General features: G+C 40.0%; 1 protein-coding gene across 1 annotated transcript in view; it reads right to left on the bottom strand.

Moving 5' to 3' along the window:
* The window catches only part of RNASEH2B (ribonuclease H2, subunit B), a 49,712-nt gene that overhangs the window by 14,877 nt on the left and 17,460 nt on the right, over window positions 1-17,375 (bottom strand). The window contains exons 3-5 of the mRNA XM_011939133.1: window positions 15,347-15,454; window positions 13,868-13,944; window positions 9,528-9,642 (exon numbers count right to left, since the gene is read on the bottom strand). Of these exons, the coding sequence (XP_011794523.1) occupies window positions 9,528-9,642; window positions 13,868-13,944; window positions 15,347-15,454 (300 nt within the window). The remainder of the gene's footprint in view (window positions 1-9,527; window positions 9,643-13,867; window positions 13,945-15,346; window positions 15,455-17,375) is intronic.

Below are 17,375 nucleotides of genomic sequence, written 5' to 3' on the forward strand. Positions count from 1 at the left end.
GAATGGCTTTTAGAAGTTATATTCATTGCCTGAGGAAAAAAAACAACTCCAAAAGAAGCTCACTGCTCAAGGTTCTCCTGAAAATCCTACCTTGATCTGGCATCTCACTTCTTTCTTGCCTCTACCTCCAAATTTTCTGAAAGAATGTCTACCATCTGCTGCTATTTTCCTTCCTGTCTCCCACTCCCTGAGCCCCACCAGGAGGCTTCTCCTCTACCTCTGGGAATTGTTCTCTAAGAAGGGGCAGAGAGCACAGACTGAGCCATGCTACCAGGGCTCATGCATATCCCAGCACATGCTGTCTCCTTGGGAAGCTGCGTCGCTCTCAAAGCCTGTTTCCCCATGTGTAAAGAGAGGCTTTTTTCTCACTGGGCTATTCTGAGCATGAAATGTGATAATCCATACAAATCCCATAGCACAACACCTGCCACTTAGCAAATACATAATATTAGCAAAGACATCATGATGCAAAAGATGATTTATTAATAAAACATAAGAAACTAATGTTTATTCAGGTCTGTGCTAGGTACATAATACACATTTTCTCATTGGTCAGAATGAATCTCAGAATCAATTAAAAAACCATGATTTGTACCCATCTTTGAAGACTGGGTCTAAGCGACATGAAGTAAACTGTCCTAAGTCACTGAGGAAGTAGGCAAGAGCACCCAACTCCCATCCACGCTGACATCAAAGCTGTGGATCTGATGTTCACTTTACCAAGATCACTAGGTCTACACTTTCCTCAGTACCTCCTAACAACCAGTTTGTGGGAAAAACCTCTCCTCCATGGCATATATAAAATTGCTATTTTTTTATGTCTCTAATGACTTACCTGATTCTTCTCCTAGCTCTGCTTCACCCTCCTCCAAAGCCAACTGTATCCTTTCATCTGGTGTGATCCCTCCTGGCTCAACAAGACTAAACAAACTAACCAGGAAGCCCAAAGCCCTGAACTAAGGCTCCATGTGTCTAAAACCCAGTGGTTCATCTTCCTCCCACACTACTCTCCCGGATATCAAGGCCTAAACCTCAGAGCCAGTGCTCACACCGGCCTTGCCTCCCACATTCCATCTCTCCATCCCATGGGAGGTAGCAAGTGTGGAGAGAAAAGGAGCCAATATTATTTTAGGGGAAAGGGGGAATTAAAAAAACTGTGTTAGAAATCAGGAGGCTTAGTTTCTAGTGCTGGATCAGTAAGTATTTTTTTAAAAATGAATTTTATTTAGGTGTTCACACAATGTTCATGTTCACACAATGGACACACCCACTTTAAATGTACAATTTGAGGAGTCTGGAGAAATGTATGCAGTCATGTAAGCATCATCCCCAAAGTTCCCTGGAACCCTTATGTAGTAAATTCTCCCATGGCTACCCAGACCGCAGGTCACCACTCATCCATCATTACAGGGTAATTCTTGCTCTATTCTGGAACATCATAGAAATGAAATGATACAGTACATACTTTCCGTGTCCAACTTCTTTTGCTCAACATTATTTCTGTGAGATTTATCCCTTTTGTTGCAGCTAGCAGTAGTTCCTTCCATTGTACTAGGTAGTAGTAGAACTCCTGAGTTGTAAGAAACTGTCAAGTGGCTTTATCATTGTAAGCCTTGGACAGCCTGGTAGGTAAGTTCCAACTGTCCTACAACTCATAATCTCCTTTTTTTCTTAATGGCATTTTTCAAAAACAAAAGATAATATTTTTGATAAAATACAATCTATAATTTTTTTACAGTTAGTGGGTTTTGTGTCCTAAGAAATCTTTGCCTCATCCCCAAGGCAACAAGGATTTTATCCTATGCTTTCTTCTAGAAGCTCAATAATTTTCATTTTTGAATTTAACATAGTGATCCATTTTGATTTAATTTTTCTGTATGAGGTGAGGATCAATGTTATTTTTCATATGTATACCAAATTCTTCCATCAACATTTGTTGTAAAGACTATCCTTTTTCCCATTGAATTATCTTCACACCTTTGGAAAAAAAAAATCAATTGACCATATAAGTGTGGGTTTATTTCTAGATTCTCTATTCTATTCCATTTATCTATACATTTGTCTTATACCAATACCACATTCATTTTATTTTTTTTATTTTTTAAATTTAGGGACAGGGTCTCACTGTGTTACCCAAGTCGGAGTGCAATTGTGTGATCATTGTTCACTGTAACCCTGACCTCCTGGGCTCAAGTGATCTTCCCTACCCAGCCTCCCAAATAGTTGGAACTACAGGTGCATACCACCACAGCTGGTTAACTTATTTTATTTTTTTATTATTTTTTTTTTTGAGACAGAGTCTCAGTCTGTCACCAAGGCTGGAGTGCAGTGGCACAATCTTGGCTCACTGCAAGCTCCGTCTCCTGGGTTCACGCCATCCTCCTGCCTCAGCCTCCCGAGTAGCTGGGACTACAGGTGCCCGCCACCACATCTGGCTATTTTTTTTGTATTTTTAGTAGAGATGGGGTTTCACCGTGTTAGCCAGGATGGTCTCAATCTCCTGACCTCATGATCTGCCTGCCTCAGCCTCCCAAAGTGCTGGGATCACAGGCGTAAGACACCATGCCCGGCCCACAGCTGCCTAATTTTTGAACTTTCTGTAGAAATGGGGTTTTGCTATGTTGCTCAGGCTTGTCTCAAACTCTCAGCCTCAAGCAATCCTCCTGCCTCGGCCTCCCAAACTGGTAGGATTACAGGCATGAGTCATTGTGCCTGGCCCCCACAGTTTCTTGATTATAGTAAGTCTTTAATTCAGTTTGTGTAAGTTCTCCAGATTTATTCTTCTTTTTCAAAATTGTTTTGACTATTACAGGTCCTTTACACCCACAGTTTCTTGATTATAGTAAGTCTTTAATTCAGTTTGTATAAGTTCTCCAGATTTATTCTTCTTTTTCAAAATTGTTTTGACTATTACAGGTCTTTTACATCAGGGCTCCCCAATCCCCAAGCCATCGACTGGTACTGATCTGTGGCCTGTGAGGAACTGAGCCACACAGCAGGAGTGAGTGTCGGGCAAGCAAGCATTACTGGCCGAGCTCCACCTCCTGTCAGATCAGTGATGGCATTAGATTCTCATAGGAGAGAGAAGCCTATTGTCAACTGCGCATGTGAGGGATCTAGGTTGTGTGCTCCTTATGAGAATCTAATGCCTGATGATCTGAAGTGGAAGTTTCACCCCAAAACCATCCCCTTCCCCACCCCATCCATGGAAAAATTGTCTTCCACAAAACCAGTTTCTGCTGCCAAAAAGGCTGGAGACTGCTGCTTCTGCTGCTTTACGTAGTCATAGAAATTCTAGAATCAGTTTATCAATACTTACCAAAAAAAGAAAAAAAAAGAAGCTGGCTAACCATTACATTGAATCTATAGAACAATTTGGGGAAAATAGACACCTTAAAAATATTGAGTCTTCCAATCCATGAACATGGCCTATTTCTCCATTTAGTTAATTTTTCTTTAACTTCTCTCAGCAATATTTTGTAATGTTCAGCATATTGGTCTTGTACATATTGTGTTACATTTAGCACTAGAATGTTATTTTTAATGGTAGTATAAATGGTATGTTTTTATTCCATTATCCAGTTGCTCACTGACAGTATATAGAAACACAACTAATATTTGTATATTGAGCTTGTATCCTGAAAGCTTGCTTATCAATTCTAGTAACTTCTTTTGTAGATTCTTCTGGATTTTTTCATACATGACAATATTGTCTATGAATAAAGACAGTTGTACTACTGACTTTCCAATCTGTATGCCTTTTTCTTATCGTATTGCACATGCTAGGACATCCAACACATGGTGAATAGAAGTGGTAAGAGCAGGCATCTTTCTCTTGTATCCAGTCTTGGGGGAAGATTGTGTTCAGTCTTTTACAATGAAGATGATGTTCGCTGTGAGTTTGCCATAGATGCCTTGGATGCCTTATTCTTCATTTGCTGATAATTCATATCATGACTGAATTTTATCAAATACCTTTTCTGTGTCTTTTCAGATAATCATACAATTTTGTGATGCATAAATATGGTAAATTACACTAATTGATTTTCTAATGCTCAACCAACTGTGAATTCCTGCAATAAACCCCACTTAGGTTTTACATATTTAATTTTTAGATATTTGATTTTCCAATATTTTCTTAGGATTTTTCAGTCTATAATCATAAGGGATAATGGTCTAATTTTTTTGGTAATAATTTTGATTTGGTACTAGGGCAATTCCAGTTGCATAAAATTAGTTGGGAAACATTCCTTCCTCATCTATTTTCTGAAAGAGTTTGAGCAAGTGTTATTTCTTTGACTATCATTTCTTCCTTAAAGTATAGTAAAATTTATTAGTGAAGCTAGCTGGGTCTGGAGGTTTTTTTCTCAACTTTCACAGAAAGTTGACACTTGCCAGGAAGTTAACACTCCCTGGCAAGATGATTACTATATCCCAGAAGGCTACACATGGACCCAGTGTATAAATTACTGCTTATTTTTGAAATTTACAAATTTAGAAAAACAAGGAGGTTTAAAATATTCATGAAGGCCACAGACTACCCATAATTATGAAAAATACCAAAGCATACTCATTTGTGTCCTAAATTTAATATTTGTGAGAGTCAGTGAGTTTGATAAAACATGCATATGCTGGAAAGGTTTTTTTTCCCTTATGTGCCTGGTGCCTATAAAACGGATTTCAAACATCTGGAAAGACGGGGTTTACAAAATAAAGATGGAATAAAAGTGAGTTCACAGTTAAGTAACATGTTCAGCAATTGGGTAATCAGCTCACAAACTTGAATTTCCCTGATGTATTGTTGAATTGCCTCGAGCACATTTTCACTTCTACTTTCTCAATGTTTTCCATAACTGAGAAACTCATATGATCGCTTTCTTCCCCTGCTTCCTAGGGAAAGAAACTTGGCAATTGTATTTGGGATATTTTAATCAGGTAAGTTTTCCTGGCTCTTCCTGTTAATCACCTCAGACAGTGCACTGCAGCTTGGGCTGGCAATACGAAACAAAGGGTTACATTCAAGATAAGGTTCTTGACCCTTCATTAGTCCTTTCCCATACCATCTCTCCACTGAATGTGCACTTCTTTGGCAAGAAACCTGCTCTGAGCCCCGCAACGAGCAAACAGAGACACATCATTTCTTTCACTAATAAAGTAGGCAGGGCTAAAGTCACAGCCATCATCATTCAGGGTACAAACAACCGTGGCTAGGTTCATTCACCAGGGAGAAGGCAAAAGGGGAAGATTCTCACAGGCCTCGCAGCCTTTACCAGGTCTTTAATGCCACAGATGTTTAAGACAGCATCTGGAGTTTAATATCAAAACAGCTAGCTGGGGAATTTGAGTATTTCAGGCTTTACTCTATCTGCACAAGTGCCTATGGAGAGAATGGAAGTTAAAAAATATCGCTTTCTTCTTTACCTTTACTCCCCATCATGGATAGTAACTGACCACTCTTTAGTAGTCATCTTTCTTATTTAGAAAATCTGGAAATAAATTACAGAGAATGGAAGCAAACACTAATTTATAAATGAACAATAATCCACATTCACATAAGTAGCCAGTACCCAACGCAATCACTAGAAGAAGGCCCGTGGGGTCACATAGTGCCTAGAAGCTCTAGGAAGTTCCCTGGAGGGATAAGAATGGACATTTCCTTAAGCTATGGAAGTTTTTTCTGTCTGCTTCCCTGTCTCTCTCTCCTTTTGCCACACAAAGGGAAAATGTTAAGAGGGAATATATGAGATTAAAAAAGAAAAATCAAAGCGAGGCGTGGTGGCTCATGCCTGTAATTCCAGCAGTTTGGGAGGCTGAGGTGGGAGGATTGCTTGAGCCCAGAAGTTGGAGACTGGCCTGGGCAACATAGTAAGACCTTGTCTCTGCTAAAGATAAAAAAACTTAGTTGGGCATGGTGGTGCACACCTGTAGTCCCAGTTACTCTGGAGGCTGAGGTGAGAGGATCACTTGAGCCCAGGAGTTCAAAGATGCAGTAAGCCATGATGACACCACTGCATTCCAGCCTGGGTGACAGAGTGAGACTGTTTCTAAAAAAAATTAAAAGAAAAATAAATTTTAAAAGAGTCAAGTTTTTGGCTGGGTGCAGTGGCTCACACCTGTAATCCCAGCACTTTGGGAGGCCAAGGTGGGTGGATCACTTGAGGTCAGGAGTTCGAGACTAGCCTGGCCAACATAGTGAAACCCTGTCTCTACTAAAAATACAAAAATTAGCCAGGCGTGGTGGCGCCCGCCTGTAGTCCCAGCTATTTGGGAGGCTGAGATGTGAGGATCACTTGAGCCCAGGAGGCAGAGGTTGTAGTAAGCCAAGATTGCAACACTGCCTTCCAGCCTGGGCAACAGAGTGAGACCCCATCTCAAAAAAAAGAAAAAAAAAAGAGTCAAGTTTTTATTTTCAAATGAAACACCACACATACACACACATAAATGCTTATAGAGTATTTTGGAAGTGTTACATACACAGCTATAAGAAGGAAGGCAAAAGAGTTGCTGTCAGACAGACATAGGTTCAAATCCTGCTTCTACTATAGGTTCAAATCCTGCTTCTACTACTTCAAGTTCTATAGTGTCAGTCAAGTTACTTCAACTCTTTAAGCCTCGGTTTCCTCATTTGTGAGAACGCAGGTTATAATATATAATGAAAGAAAATTACTGCAAGGACTACATAATACACGTAAACCAATAACCACAGAAGTTTTGCCGTCATACAAGTGCATGTACTGCACTTGCCTTGGACTCTATGGCAGTGGTAAACTTCTGAATGCTAATCCCTGTAGATCTTCATGGAAAAGATGTTTATCTCAGTACACTGTCCCTGTACACAGATCTTCCATAAAGAAACATATTTCACATATTTATGTTTTGGGTCAAGGGGTAAAGCAAGTAATGTGAAAATGGTTGTACGTATTTTGATGAAAAGGTCTTTTTGAGGATGAGGCATTTGAGAATCTTACTTATTTTTTCCCCTCATTTAAAAATCTTTTGGAGAATGGGCATGGTGACTCATACCTATAATCTCAGCACTTTAGGAGGCTGAGGCGGGAGAATCCCTTCAGTCCAGGAGTTCAAGACCAGCCTGGGTAACACAGAGACCCCCTCATCTCTACAAAAAAAAACCCGAAAAAATTAGCTAAGCGTGGTGGCTTGCACCTGTGGTCTTAGCTACTCAGGAGGCTGAGGTGGGAGGATTGCTTGAGCCCCAGAGATTGAGGCTGCAGTGAGCCGTGATTGTGCCACTGCATTACAGCCTGGGCAACAGAGCAAGACCTTATCTTAAAAAAATAAAAAATAAAACTAAAAATCTTTTTGGTTCTGTTTTTAAACCTTCCATTATTTTGAGATTCACAGGCTGCAGTTTATGAAGGGAAGAATTTGATAAAAAGAAACTGCCAAACCTCTAGAGATTGAATACATCTTTTACTGTGTGAAATTTATTCTAATGTATTTTATGTTTTGCCCATCACTTAAAAATAAAGAAAAAAAAATTGACACCTAGAGTTTTTGAAATCTGGCAAATATAAAGGCCAATAATATAGCTACTTTGAAAATGGAAGTGCAGAACTTCCAAAAGTTAGGCAATATTGAGAAGCAAAGGAGACTAAGACAGAAGTTCAGATAATGATGCAATAAATGGTCAGGGGTTCAGTGTACAAGAGGGAAGGGATGAGACAGAGACGGCCTCTTGCTCTCGGCTGCAGACTGTAAGGAAACAAATGCTGAGGCACTAACACTGTTTCTAAATCCAGATTTCTGGGTTTTAAGATGATGGTTCTTATACAGCTAATAGCAGAATTCTGGACAATTAGTTAATTGCATTTTCAGCTTGTGTTAAGTTGACAAAAATTAACATGGCTTAATTAAATTATTCTTCATTACTTTATCTTTTAAAAGTGGTTATGGGTTACTTCATTTGTCACCCACAAAAAGATTGCTGTCCTCTGCCAAATTCAGCATCAGAGAATATCTTTAATGGAACTGCTTTGATAAAACCTTGGCACCACACATCCCTCAGTTCCAAACTGGAGCTCCAAGTGTGGCCAAATATGAATTTACTGGACCCCTTAAACATAAAATGCAATCAATAGGTTCTCCTCTTTCCCACTGTAAGCTTACACTTCTTGGAATCACCACTTTCTTGGTCCCAGAAGAACTGTCATAGTTGGCCAAACCATCTATGACCCCAAACAGCCACTACTTATCAACCCAATGTTCTGGTTCCCACACTTGGTTTCCGTATTAACTCTGAAACTACTTGGATGATTTTTCGAGACACTGAAGTCAAGTTTTTATACTATTTCTAACCTGTCAAAACACATTCACACACACTGCCTTACTTTCCCTTCTGAAAAATTAAATGAATGACAGTGAAAATGCATCTCTTCATTACCCTATCCTGCTTCTCCAGCCCATGTTCCCTGTGTCTAGGATCCCACCACTACACATCCTTTAGGTCAGGCACAAACCCAGAAGTCACTCTTGACTGCTCCTTCTCCTTGACCACCACTCAACCACCAGATGCAGTTGGATTCATCTCTAAATGGCTACTTTTTTCTTGTTCTGTCTCCTAAGATCAAGGCCACCATTATCTCCTGTCTGGATCACTGCAACAGCCTTGGTGGACCTGGGTTCTCCAATATACTCTCCACACTGCAGATTGCCATGCTTAAAACTTCACAAACACTCCACTAACATTAAGCAAAGTTCAAACACACACAGTGCCCTTTACTATCTGGACTCATGCCCAGCATTCCCCCCTCCTTCCTTACCAACCTAAATCCTTCCCCAGCATCCTATACTTTGAACTTCTTGGAACTTCCTGAACCTGACAAACTTTTCCATACATCTAAGCCTCTGTTAAACTGCTTCTCTGACTATCCTTCAGTACTCTATAAAGCAGTCATTTCCCCCAGGAAAGCAACACAACATCTACCCACCTGCACCCCTCACCCAACCCCGCCAGATTAGAAACCTGTCCTGTGCATCCCCAGCAAATTCAGAGTCCACTTCCGTTACACTGTGCAGTCACTGCTCAGTTTGTCATTGACCCCCGTCAGACTGGGCGCAAAGTGAAGAAAAGGACTATGTCTTATTCATAAGTACCTAGAGCTTAGCACTAATGTGCAACATATGCTTTTGGAAGGTGCTCGATAAATGCTTCCATCTATTAAGGTACAGGTTTTATGTAATTTTACAATGAGAAATCTGAGGCAGAAGGCAGCTGAGTGACTTGCCTGATGTCACAGAACTAGTTCAAAGAAGAGGTGACACTGAAGCCACACCTTGTGATTCCTGCTCTGTGGGACATAGCACTAGACTGCCCTGGTGGTAGTTTCAAAGACTAAACACTCCAAAGCAATAGAGGAACAGTGCTGGCAGTGTTAGCAAATCTGAATGACAACTTTCCCTATGGTGGACACAGAATAAGCCTTACATTCAGCGGGCCTGTAAGCAGCCACATTCTTAGGCAAAGTCCATCCTTTCTACCAGCCATAAATCTTTAAGTTATACCATACCTTTTTCCTCTGTCACATGGTGAAGTAACTTCTCAAGTCCAGGAAGTTTCAGCAACAAGATGCAATTTGGAAACATGTTATCCACCACAACTTGATCAAGGGGCTGAAACTTCCCCTGAAAAAACACTTTAGTTAGTTGGAAAGCAAGCATTTCATTCAACAAAGACATTCAGAAAAAAAGAGAAAAAGACACATTTACTCATGACTGGGCCTTTAAACTTAGTGCAGAGCCACCTATTCCATCTAAGGAATCCCTACAATGGGACAGGGTCTAGGACGGACCCCAGATCCCTTTAGGAAGCACCTGTGAGCACTGGGGTCCCACGCAGCACACCATCTACCTCAGGTGTACAGTCCCCAAATGAAATGGGGAACAAAATCAATCTACAAAAGCACTGGAAGCCACAGAAGTTTGCAAAGACGGTGGAGACTGCCTGGGGCTGGTCCAACCCATTCAATTTGAAGAACCAGCTGTGGTCACAGAGCAAGAGTCCTGACTATCACACTGGAACAAGCCCAGACCAGGCCCAGACATACATCTGCCTCCCCATCGTCACTCTAGGGATGATGAAAGAAGCACTCACCACAAAAAGAAAATACAAAAGTGAATCTACCCCTGTCAGAGCTGCTTGACAATGCTTCCAAATTTAGACCAGAATAAAAGAAAAGACAGCCAGAGGGAGAAGTCCTGGGAAGCTGCAGACAGGCTAAATCAGGCTCAGCCACAGAAGTTTATACGGCCTTGGTGCCAGTGGGCCAGAAGTGCTGACCATATGGATTCACAACATCAATCTTCGGAATTAGGTCCAGTTTTTCTTAACTGTACTAGTAGCAAGTAGAGGTGAAGTTTGTCTAAATTAAGGTATTAGCCCCCTGTTTTGGGGACACCAGACTGTACCAGATGTATGGCCTTGCCCATGTCCCACTTCTAGCTCGCTCTGTCTCTCGTGTACTGACAACTCCTCCTGAAGACACAAAAACTGTGTCTCATCAATTTCTGCAAATGCAGCTCTCTTGGGTTTTAAGGGTAAAATCTTTTCAATCATTTAGGAGCACATGTGATAGCTTGCCATACTTTCTCTTAGGTTAACTAGTGCCATGAACTATCTCAATTTAAATATTCTTTTTCCTTCAAATAGTAAGAATAATGCACAGATTTTTCCCAAGTCTTACTGTCTTGAGATTTCTACCTTAAATCTTTAGTCTTCCATGATCAATCAATATGTTAAACATTTGACTACTCTAAAACAATATTTATATGTAATGGACTACCACACAGTCATGATATAAAATAATTTCATAATTAACTAGGGTTTCGTTCTTATTTTTATTTACCATATATACATTGAAGGAAATGCAATAAGCAACCTGCCTTGACTATAAAGCTAGTAGCAGTGGGATGCCCAGAAAAAAAGCTATTTTTACTGATGTTAAAATAAAGTTTAAAAGAAAAGGTCACATTTCAAAAGTGTGTATCATAATTTTTAACTAAATAGGAAATGATCATGTCTAAAATGCAGGGAAGGAAATACCCAAACATCTCAAGTGTTACTTTAAAGGGTATTTCTGGCACTTGGGAAGACGTGTTTGGGAGGTACGACGGTTTAAAACGAAAGTCAAAGACCATCCTGAACAGCATTTCCGCTTCATTCTGCACCTGTCAATTTGAGCTCCACAGCACCCCAGAGACGCCCAGAGCGCCAGGATAGGGTTAATCCCCCAGAGTCATGGTCCTAATGGGAGATGGAGAAATGCTATCAAAAAGGGGAGGGGAGCCTTAAGTGCAGATCAATACATGTGCTGAGGCTGGTTGGTGTCTTTCTGCTCATTAATTTATCCTAGAAAACACCACATAGGTGAGCCACTGAGGTTTTCAAATTCCTCACTGAATATTCCCCAGGGCCTTCCTGGTGGTGATTAGGACCATTTCTGTTCCTTAAAGACACGAGGCTTACCAGCCTCACAGCTTGTGTGCCCTCGTTATACTGGCCATCACAGTAGCTTCCAGATAAACGGACACATGATTAAATGAAGGGATAAAACTTCACTAATCCACAGTGAAGGGCAGAGGGCAGGGAAGGAGGAGGCTAAAAGAGGCTAAGCTGCATCAAGAGAAAGCATGCATTGATACTTTATGACTTTCAGCATTTATAGCAACTTAAATTAATTTACCTACCAAATGGAGGTTTCGGGAATTTGGTCTAAGGATTAAGCAAGAAATTTATAAGTGTTCAAACTTTATGCAAACATGAGAGTACAAAAAAACCAGATTCTTCTAAGCAGTTTGAGTAACACTTATCACTTAAAATTATTAATTAAAAGATTTTCCAACTATGGTTGATGGATCCCTGGGTCATGAAGTACCCAAGCTCAAAGCTATTTTCCTAATACTGCTAAGATGCTATCTGCATTTTCACTGTGTGGACATCTGCACTGATGATTCAAATGCAATGGTGGGTAAAACTGCTGGCTCCTTAGCACGAGTCTGGTGGTGGCACCAGACTGTCCTAGTTATCATTTGGATCCTCATTGTCATTTATGTGCAGTTTAAAAAATGCCAGTATCACTTAAGAATATCTTTGAGTAAGTAGTAAAAGCAATTAATTTTACTTAAATCTTGAATCTTGAACACAAGTCTTGTAAATTATCTGTGATGAAAGTGAGGTATGGCTAAAGGCCTTTGGATGCTTAACCAAAGGTAAGCTGATTACAAGAGCATGTTCTCCTGGGGCTGGCTTAGTTGCAAGCAGAACCAGCTGTTTTTCACGGATACTATTTTTATTTGAAAAACCCACTATGAATTATGGTGATTCAGGCCCCGGTATTAGGCCGAATATGAATGAAGTGAGCCTGTCATTTCAAGGGAAAGACTGACAGTATTTGCAGCCAATAATAAAATTTGAGCTTTGAAGCAAAAATCAGAATTGTAGAAAATTTGTATCTGCCACTATGACAGCTTCTCAATACCTAAAGAGCTTTCTGACGAGATCAGTGGTAACATTAACCAAAGGGAGTGTGTGTGTGTGTGTGTGTGTGTGTGTGTGCATAAAATGAGATACGTCAACATTTGGAAGGTGCCTGCCACCACGCCCGGCTAATTTTTTGTATTTTTAGTAGAGACGGGGTTTCGCCGTGTTAGCCAGGATGGTCTCGATCTCCTGACCTTGAGATCCGCCGGCCTCGGCCTCCCAAAGTGCTGAGATTACAGGTGTGTGCAACCACGCCCGGCCAAAAAAGATCCATTTTAAGTGCAAGATAGACCAATGGATTTTAATGTAACAGAGCATAAAAAGTTAACTGACAAAGTTTCAGATTCCACATTGCAACTAAACTTTAAAAAAATACCACTTGTTGATTTTTTAGGTAGTATTAAAGAAAAATATCCACAATAATCTAAAAAGGCTGTAACATTATTTCTTCCTTTTCTAACTACAAAGATGTATGGGGCAGCATATTTTTCATATAATCTCACCAAAATAACATATGGAAACAGACTGAATGCAGAATCAGATATAAGAATCCAGTTGTCTTCTAGTTAAGCCAAACACTAAAGAGATTCGCAAAAATGCAAAAATGACACATGCCTCATTAAATTTGGTTGTTTCAATAAAAAATGTGTTACTTATGTTAACATGTAATGGTCTTACTATTTTTAACTTTTAAATAAATAGTTTTTAAATTTCTCAGCTTTAATTTCTAAGAGTGAGTATTGCTAGAACCCACAGAAACATAAGCTCTTTGGAACCCTTAATAATTTTAATTGTAAATGTATCCTGAGACTGAAATATTACAGAAATTCTGGCTAAAATTATTACTATTAGTAAGCTGTGTCTTTATTTCTATTCCAAAGGTAAATTTTATCCATCTAGGATTCCTTAAGTCTCAACTAGCACATCCCCATTAATGAGCTTCTACTGGACCTGCCCCAGGTTACCTATTCCACAGTCTCTCACTAAAGAAGATAAATTTTTCCTCTCCTAAGACATGTGGTCAATTTTTAAATACCTGTTTTGTATTCCAAGGGTAAGGAATACTTAATGATAAAGGAGTGTTAGTTGCTAGGCTTTGTCAAGCAGTAAGGTGCATAACACAGTGAGTCAGGCAAGTCAGAGGTCACAAGCAAGCCAGGGTCAGACTGGATCAAGAGTAAGGTGCTGCTTCTCTGGCTGTGCAGTAGTGCTCTGTCCTGCACTGGCCCATATGACTCATGTTTTTTCCAGTTACTATATTAGATTTGAAAGTAGAATCCACCTTTGGATCATTAAAAGCAGAGAGAGGAGATCAAGCAAAAATAGTTGATTCTGTTTCCTCACTGTGGATGCCCCAAACTGGAAACTCACCTCCTTATCAGCCTTTATGAGGTAGTGGAGAAGCAGAAATAGAGGATCCACGGGTGTGGCGAAGTGGAGAAGACCTCCTGCAGATCACAAAAAGGACGAATGGAATTAAACGTCTTGGAAAGACAATGTGGCTATTTCACCTTAATCTCAAAGTGAAAAACAGTGTTGAAAAATATATGTGAAATTCCAAATTCAAATCTCTTCTTTTTTTTTTTTTGAGACGGAGTCTCGCTCTGTCGCCCAGGCTGGAGTGCAGTGGCCGGATCTCAGCTCACTGCAAGCTCCGCCTCCCGGGTTTACGCCATTCTCCTGCCTCAGCCTCCCGAGTAGCTGGGACTACAGGCGCCCGCCACCTCGCCCGGCTAGTTTTCTGTATTTTTTAGTAGAGACGGGGTTTCGTCGTGTTAGCCAGGATGGTCTCGATCTCCTGACCTCGTGATCCGCCCGTCTCGGCCTCCCAAAGTGCTGGGATTACAGGCTTGAGCCACCGCGCCCGGCCCAAATCTCTTCTTATACAGGTCTGAGAGTCTATGTGATTCTCTCAAAAGGCAGAATGTGCTCTACGAGATTTTACTCCAAAGAGCTTCAAATTCCTGTGTGGAGAGAATCAAGACCCTGAAGTCGATCTTTAACTTTCCATTTCTTCTTTAGAAATCATTTTTAACACAGCCTCCCAACCCCCTGCAAAAAGAGGGGTTAGGAGGAAGCACAGACAGAATGAGAACACAGCAATGTTAGGAAACCTGTATAATCAGTCTATCTATAAAGCTGCAGTAAAATGTAATTTCCTGTGCTTTTGAGGATAAAGCCATGGGAAAGCAGTGCCATTCTCTCTATACACAGTCCCTTCTGTAGTCTGTGGGCAGTGGGATGTGGGATGCTTTGAATACCCACTGACTGTCCCCATCCCAGAACATGAGGCAGAACAGTTCCATTGGCCTACTCTTCCTTTAGTCAGCCCTGTCCCCAAATTAAGGGAACACCACAAGAAACAGAACTTTGGTGCTGGGGGGTGTATGTGTGTATGGGGGTGGGGGAGCAGGTGGGCAGGCAGGTATATGACAAAGCATTTTAAAGAAACTTTGTTAAGTTCTAGCCTATGTTAGAAGCCATATCAGTATTCAGTTTCAAGGAAGTAACATGTTAAAAACACAAAGATCCTCAAAAGAGTTTCCAATCAACACGATATGTGCCCCATGTACAAATCTAACTTCTAACTCAGGACGTGTCACTGTTTTAGGAGACAAATCAGAGTTGCTAGCTTAAAATTTCCTACCATCTAAGACACACAGGAGATGACCTAACCATAGTGCTCAAATGAGCTTTCCTTTCTCTTGATTAAACCTGCTGTGATGCCAAGGAAGGCTAAACCAGTGACCAGACTCCAAACCCCGTGACAGACCCACAACCCCACGTGTGAAGAATAGAAAAGCTGCAGTATGTGTTTAGTTATTGGAAATGCTTACACTAGTCACCTACCTGATTGAACTGACTGATTTATAAACCAAGAATGGTGTTTTTCCTTGAAAACTTTTACTTCAAACAGCTGCTGTAGACACATATTGAACAAGTAAATGGCTCCTTCTCCTGTTAAGACAAATCTGTCTTTTATTTGTAAGTTTTCTCACACACACACACCCCAGAAGACTATCCAATATCTCTGAGGAATGTTCCTAATATGAACATAAACATACACAGGTCTATTCTAAAATTTCCTTGATTCCAAGGAAAGCTTATAGCTATTATACATAGATGGTAATTTTCCAGCTCCATAATCCTCACTGGACTTAAACCAAAAAATCAGAAAGTGCAAGTCATTTATCTTAACTGCTACAAAGCCTGTCCTTAAATCCTCCATCAGATCAAGAGGGAATATCCATTCCTAAACTATCAAAACACAATAGTTCAGCCATATGACATGAGCTGGCACGTGGGCCCCTGCCTCTGGGTAGTGTGTGGCTCTCCCCACACAGGGTCTAAGACAGGGACCAAGCCCATGGACCCCATAGGCCAACCCTAAGTGAGAAAGACAGACATGCTTGAAGCCATAGGGAGTGAGTCAAGCTTTATTCAACTGAATGAATTTTTTCATTTTCTTTCTTAACCAAACAAAAAAAAAGGGAGGAGGCAGAAGAGGGTGAAGACTGTGCACATCTGCATGTTTTATCACTTCAACTAATGAAAAAAAAATTCTTTTAACCATAGCACAATTTCTGGAGACAAGGATGTTGAGTTTAACTCTATCTCCACCATATGCTGGGCACATGCCCTTGGGGAAGTTACATAAACCTTCCTGTGGCTGTTTCCACATCCGTAAAATAGGGACAATACTGAACCTCCTCATAGGGTTTTTATAAGAATTAAAAAAAGAACACATGTAAATTTCCTGAACCAATACTTGGCACATGGTAAGAACTCAGCAAATGTTAGCCTTTACTTTCCCACTGCCAATGTAGCAAATAAAAACATTTGTTCCTCTGTGGTCTATGAGCATTTAGATAAAACAGAAATTTTAAAAGAGGGCTGGCTTTCTTCTGTACCTGTACTTTTCTTAAATGCTTTAGAACCTTTACTGCTACCTAAAACTTCTCTTGAAGAAATATTTCTCACCTCAACTTAGTCTGATACATAACTAAGAATTCTAAATATAGCTGACCAATTACAGTCAATTTCATTTTGAAGAAAAGAACGCTGGAGAAAGTCAGGAATGTGTTTCTTCTCTTGTTGCTTCTATTTACATGTCTCTATAACAACAAGGCACTACCCATTGGCCCTCCCGTACTTTTACTATTCAGTATTACTGTCACCAGGAGAAAGCTCTAATATGACAAGTATCAGGTGTCTATGCAAAACCTTATAAATTAATGGAAAAACAATTACACACAGAGATAAACACTATCACCCATATCACTCCATATTTAGAATACACTTTAATATTTTTGCCTAAAAAATGTGAAGACAAAACTGAAAATGCACTGAATATAAAGTTAAAATAAAATTGTTTTTCAATAAAATATGAATCTCTTCAATAGACAATGCTTATCATCAAAAAAAAAAAATCATCCCCTGACAGAGAAAAAAATGTACTACTTTTTGGTCAGAAGAAAATAGGGAAGTATAGCTAAAACTGAAACTAATCAAAATCTCGGCATGTCAAGTAAAAGGTTTTTGTTTTTTGTTTAATTCTGGTTGTTTATTTTACTTTATAAGATAAAATGAATAAAAATGGAGGCTAATGTTGAATAACTACTCTAAGAAAAGTTGGCTTAAAGAAGCCAAAGAAAATTAATCTGTTTTTAAAGAGAACTCAAACATGCTACTTTTTTGTTTTGCCAGTATTTCTGATGGCTGGATAGTTCCGTGAATTAAAATTATGAGAAGAAATTGTTTAAATGTTTAAGTCAAATGAATTATCTGGGAAGACTAGTAATGTCATCAGCTTGTTTTCTTCTCGTCACGGTGCCATCTTAGCTTTAAAAGCTATTCAGAAAGAGCAAAAGCAAGGACA

This window comes from Colobus angolensis, unplaced genomic scaffold (assembly GCF_000951035.1).
Source record: "Colobus angolensis palliatus isolate OR3802 unplaced genomic scaffold, Cang.pa_1.0 Scaffold101, whole genome shotgun sequence".
Lineage (NCBI taxonomy): Eukaryota > Metazoa > Chordata > Mammalia > Primates > Cercopithecidae > Colobus > Colobus angolensis.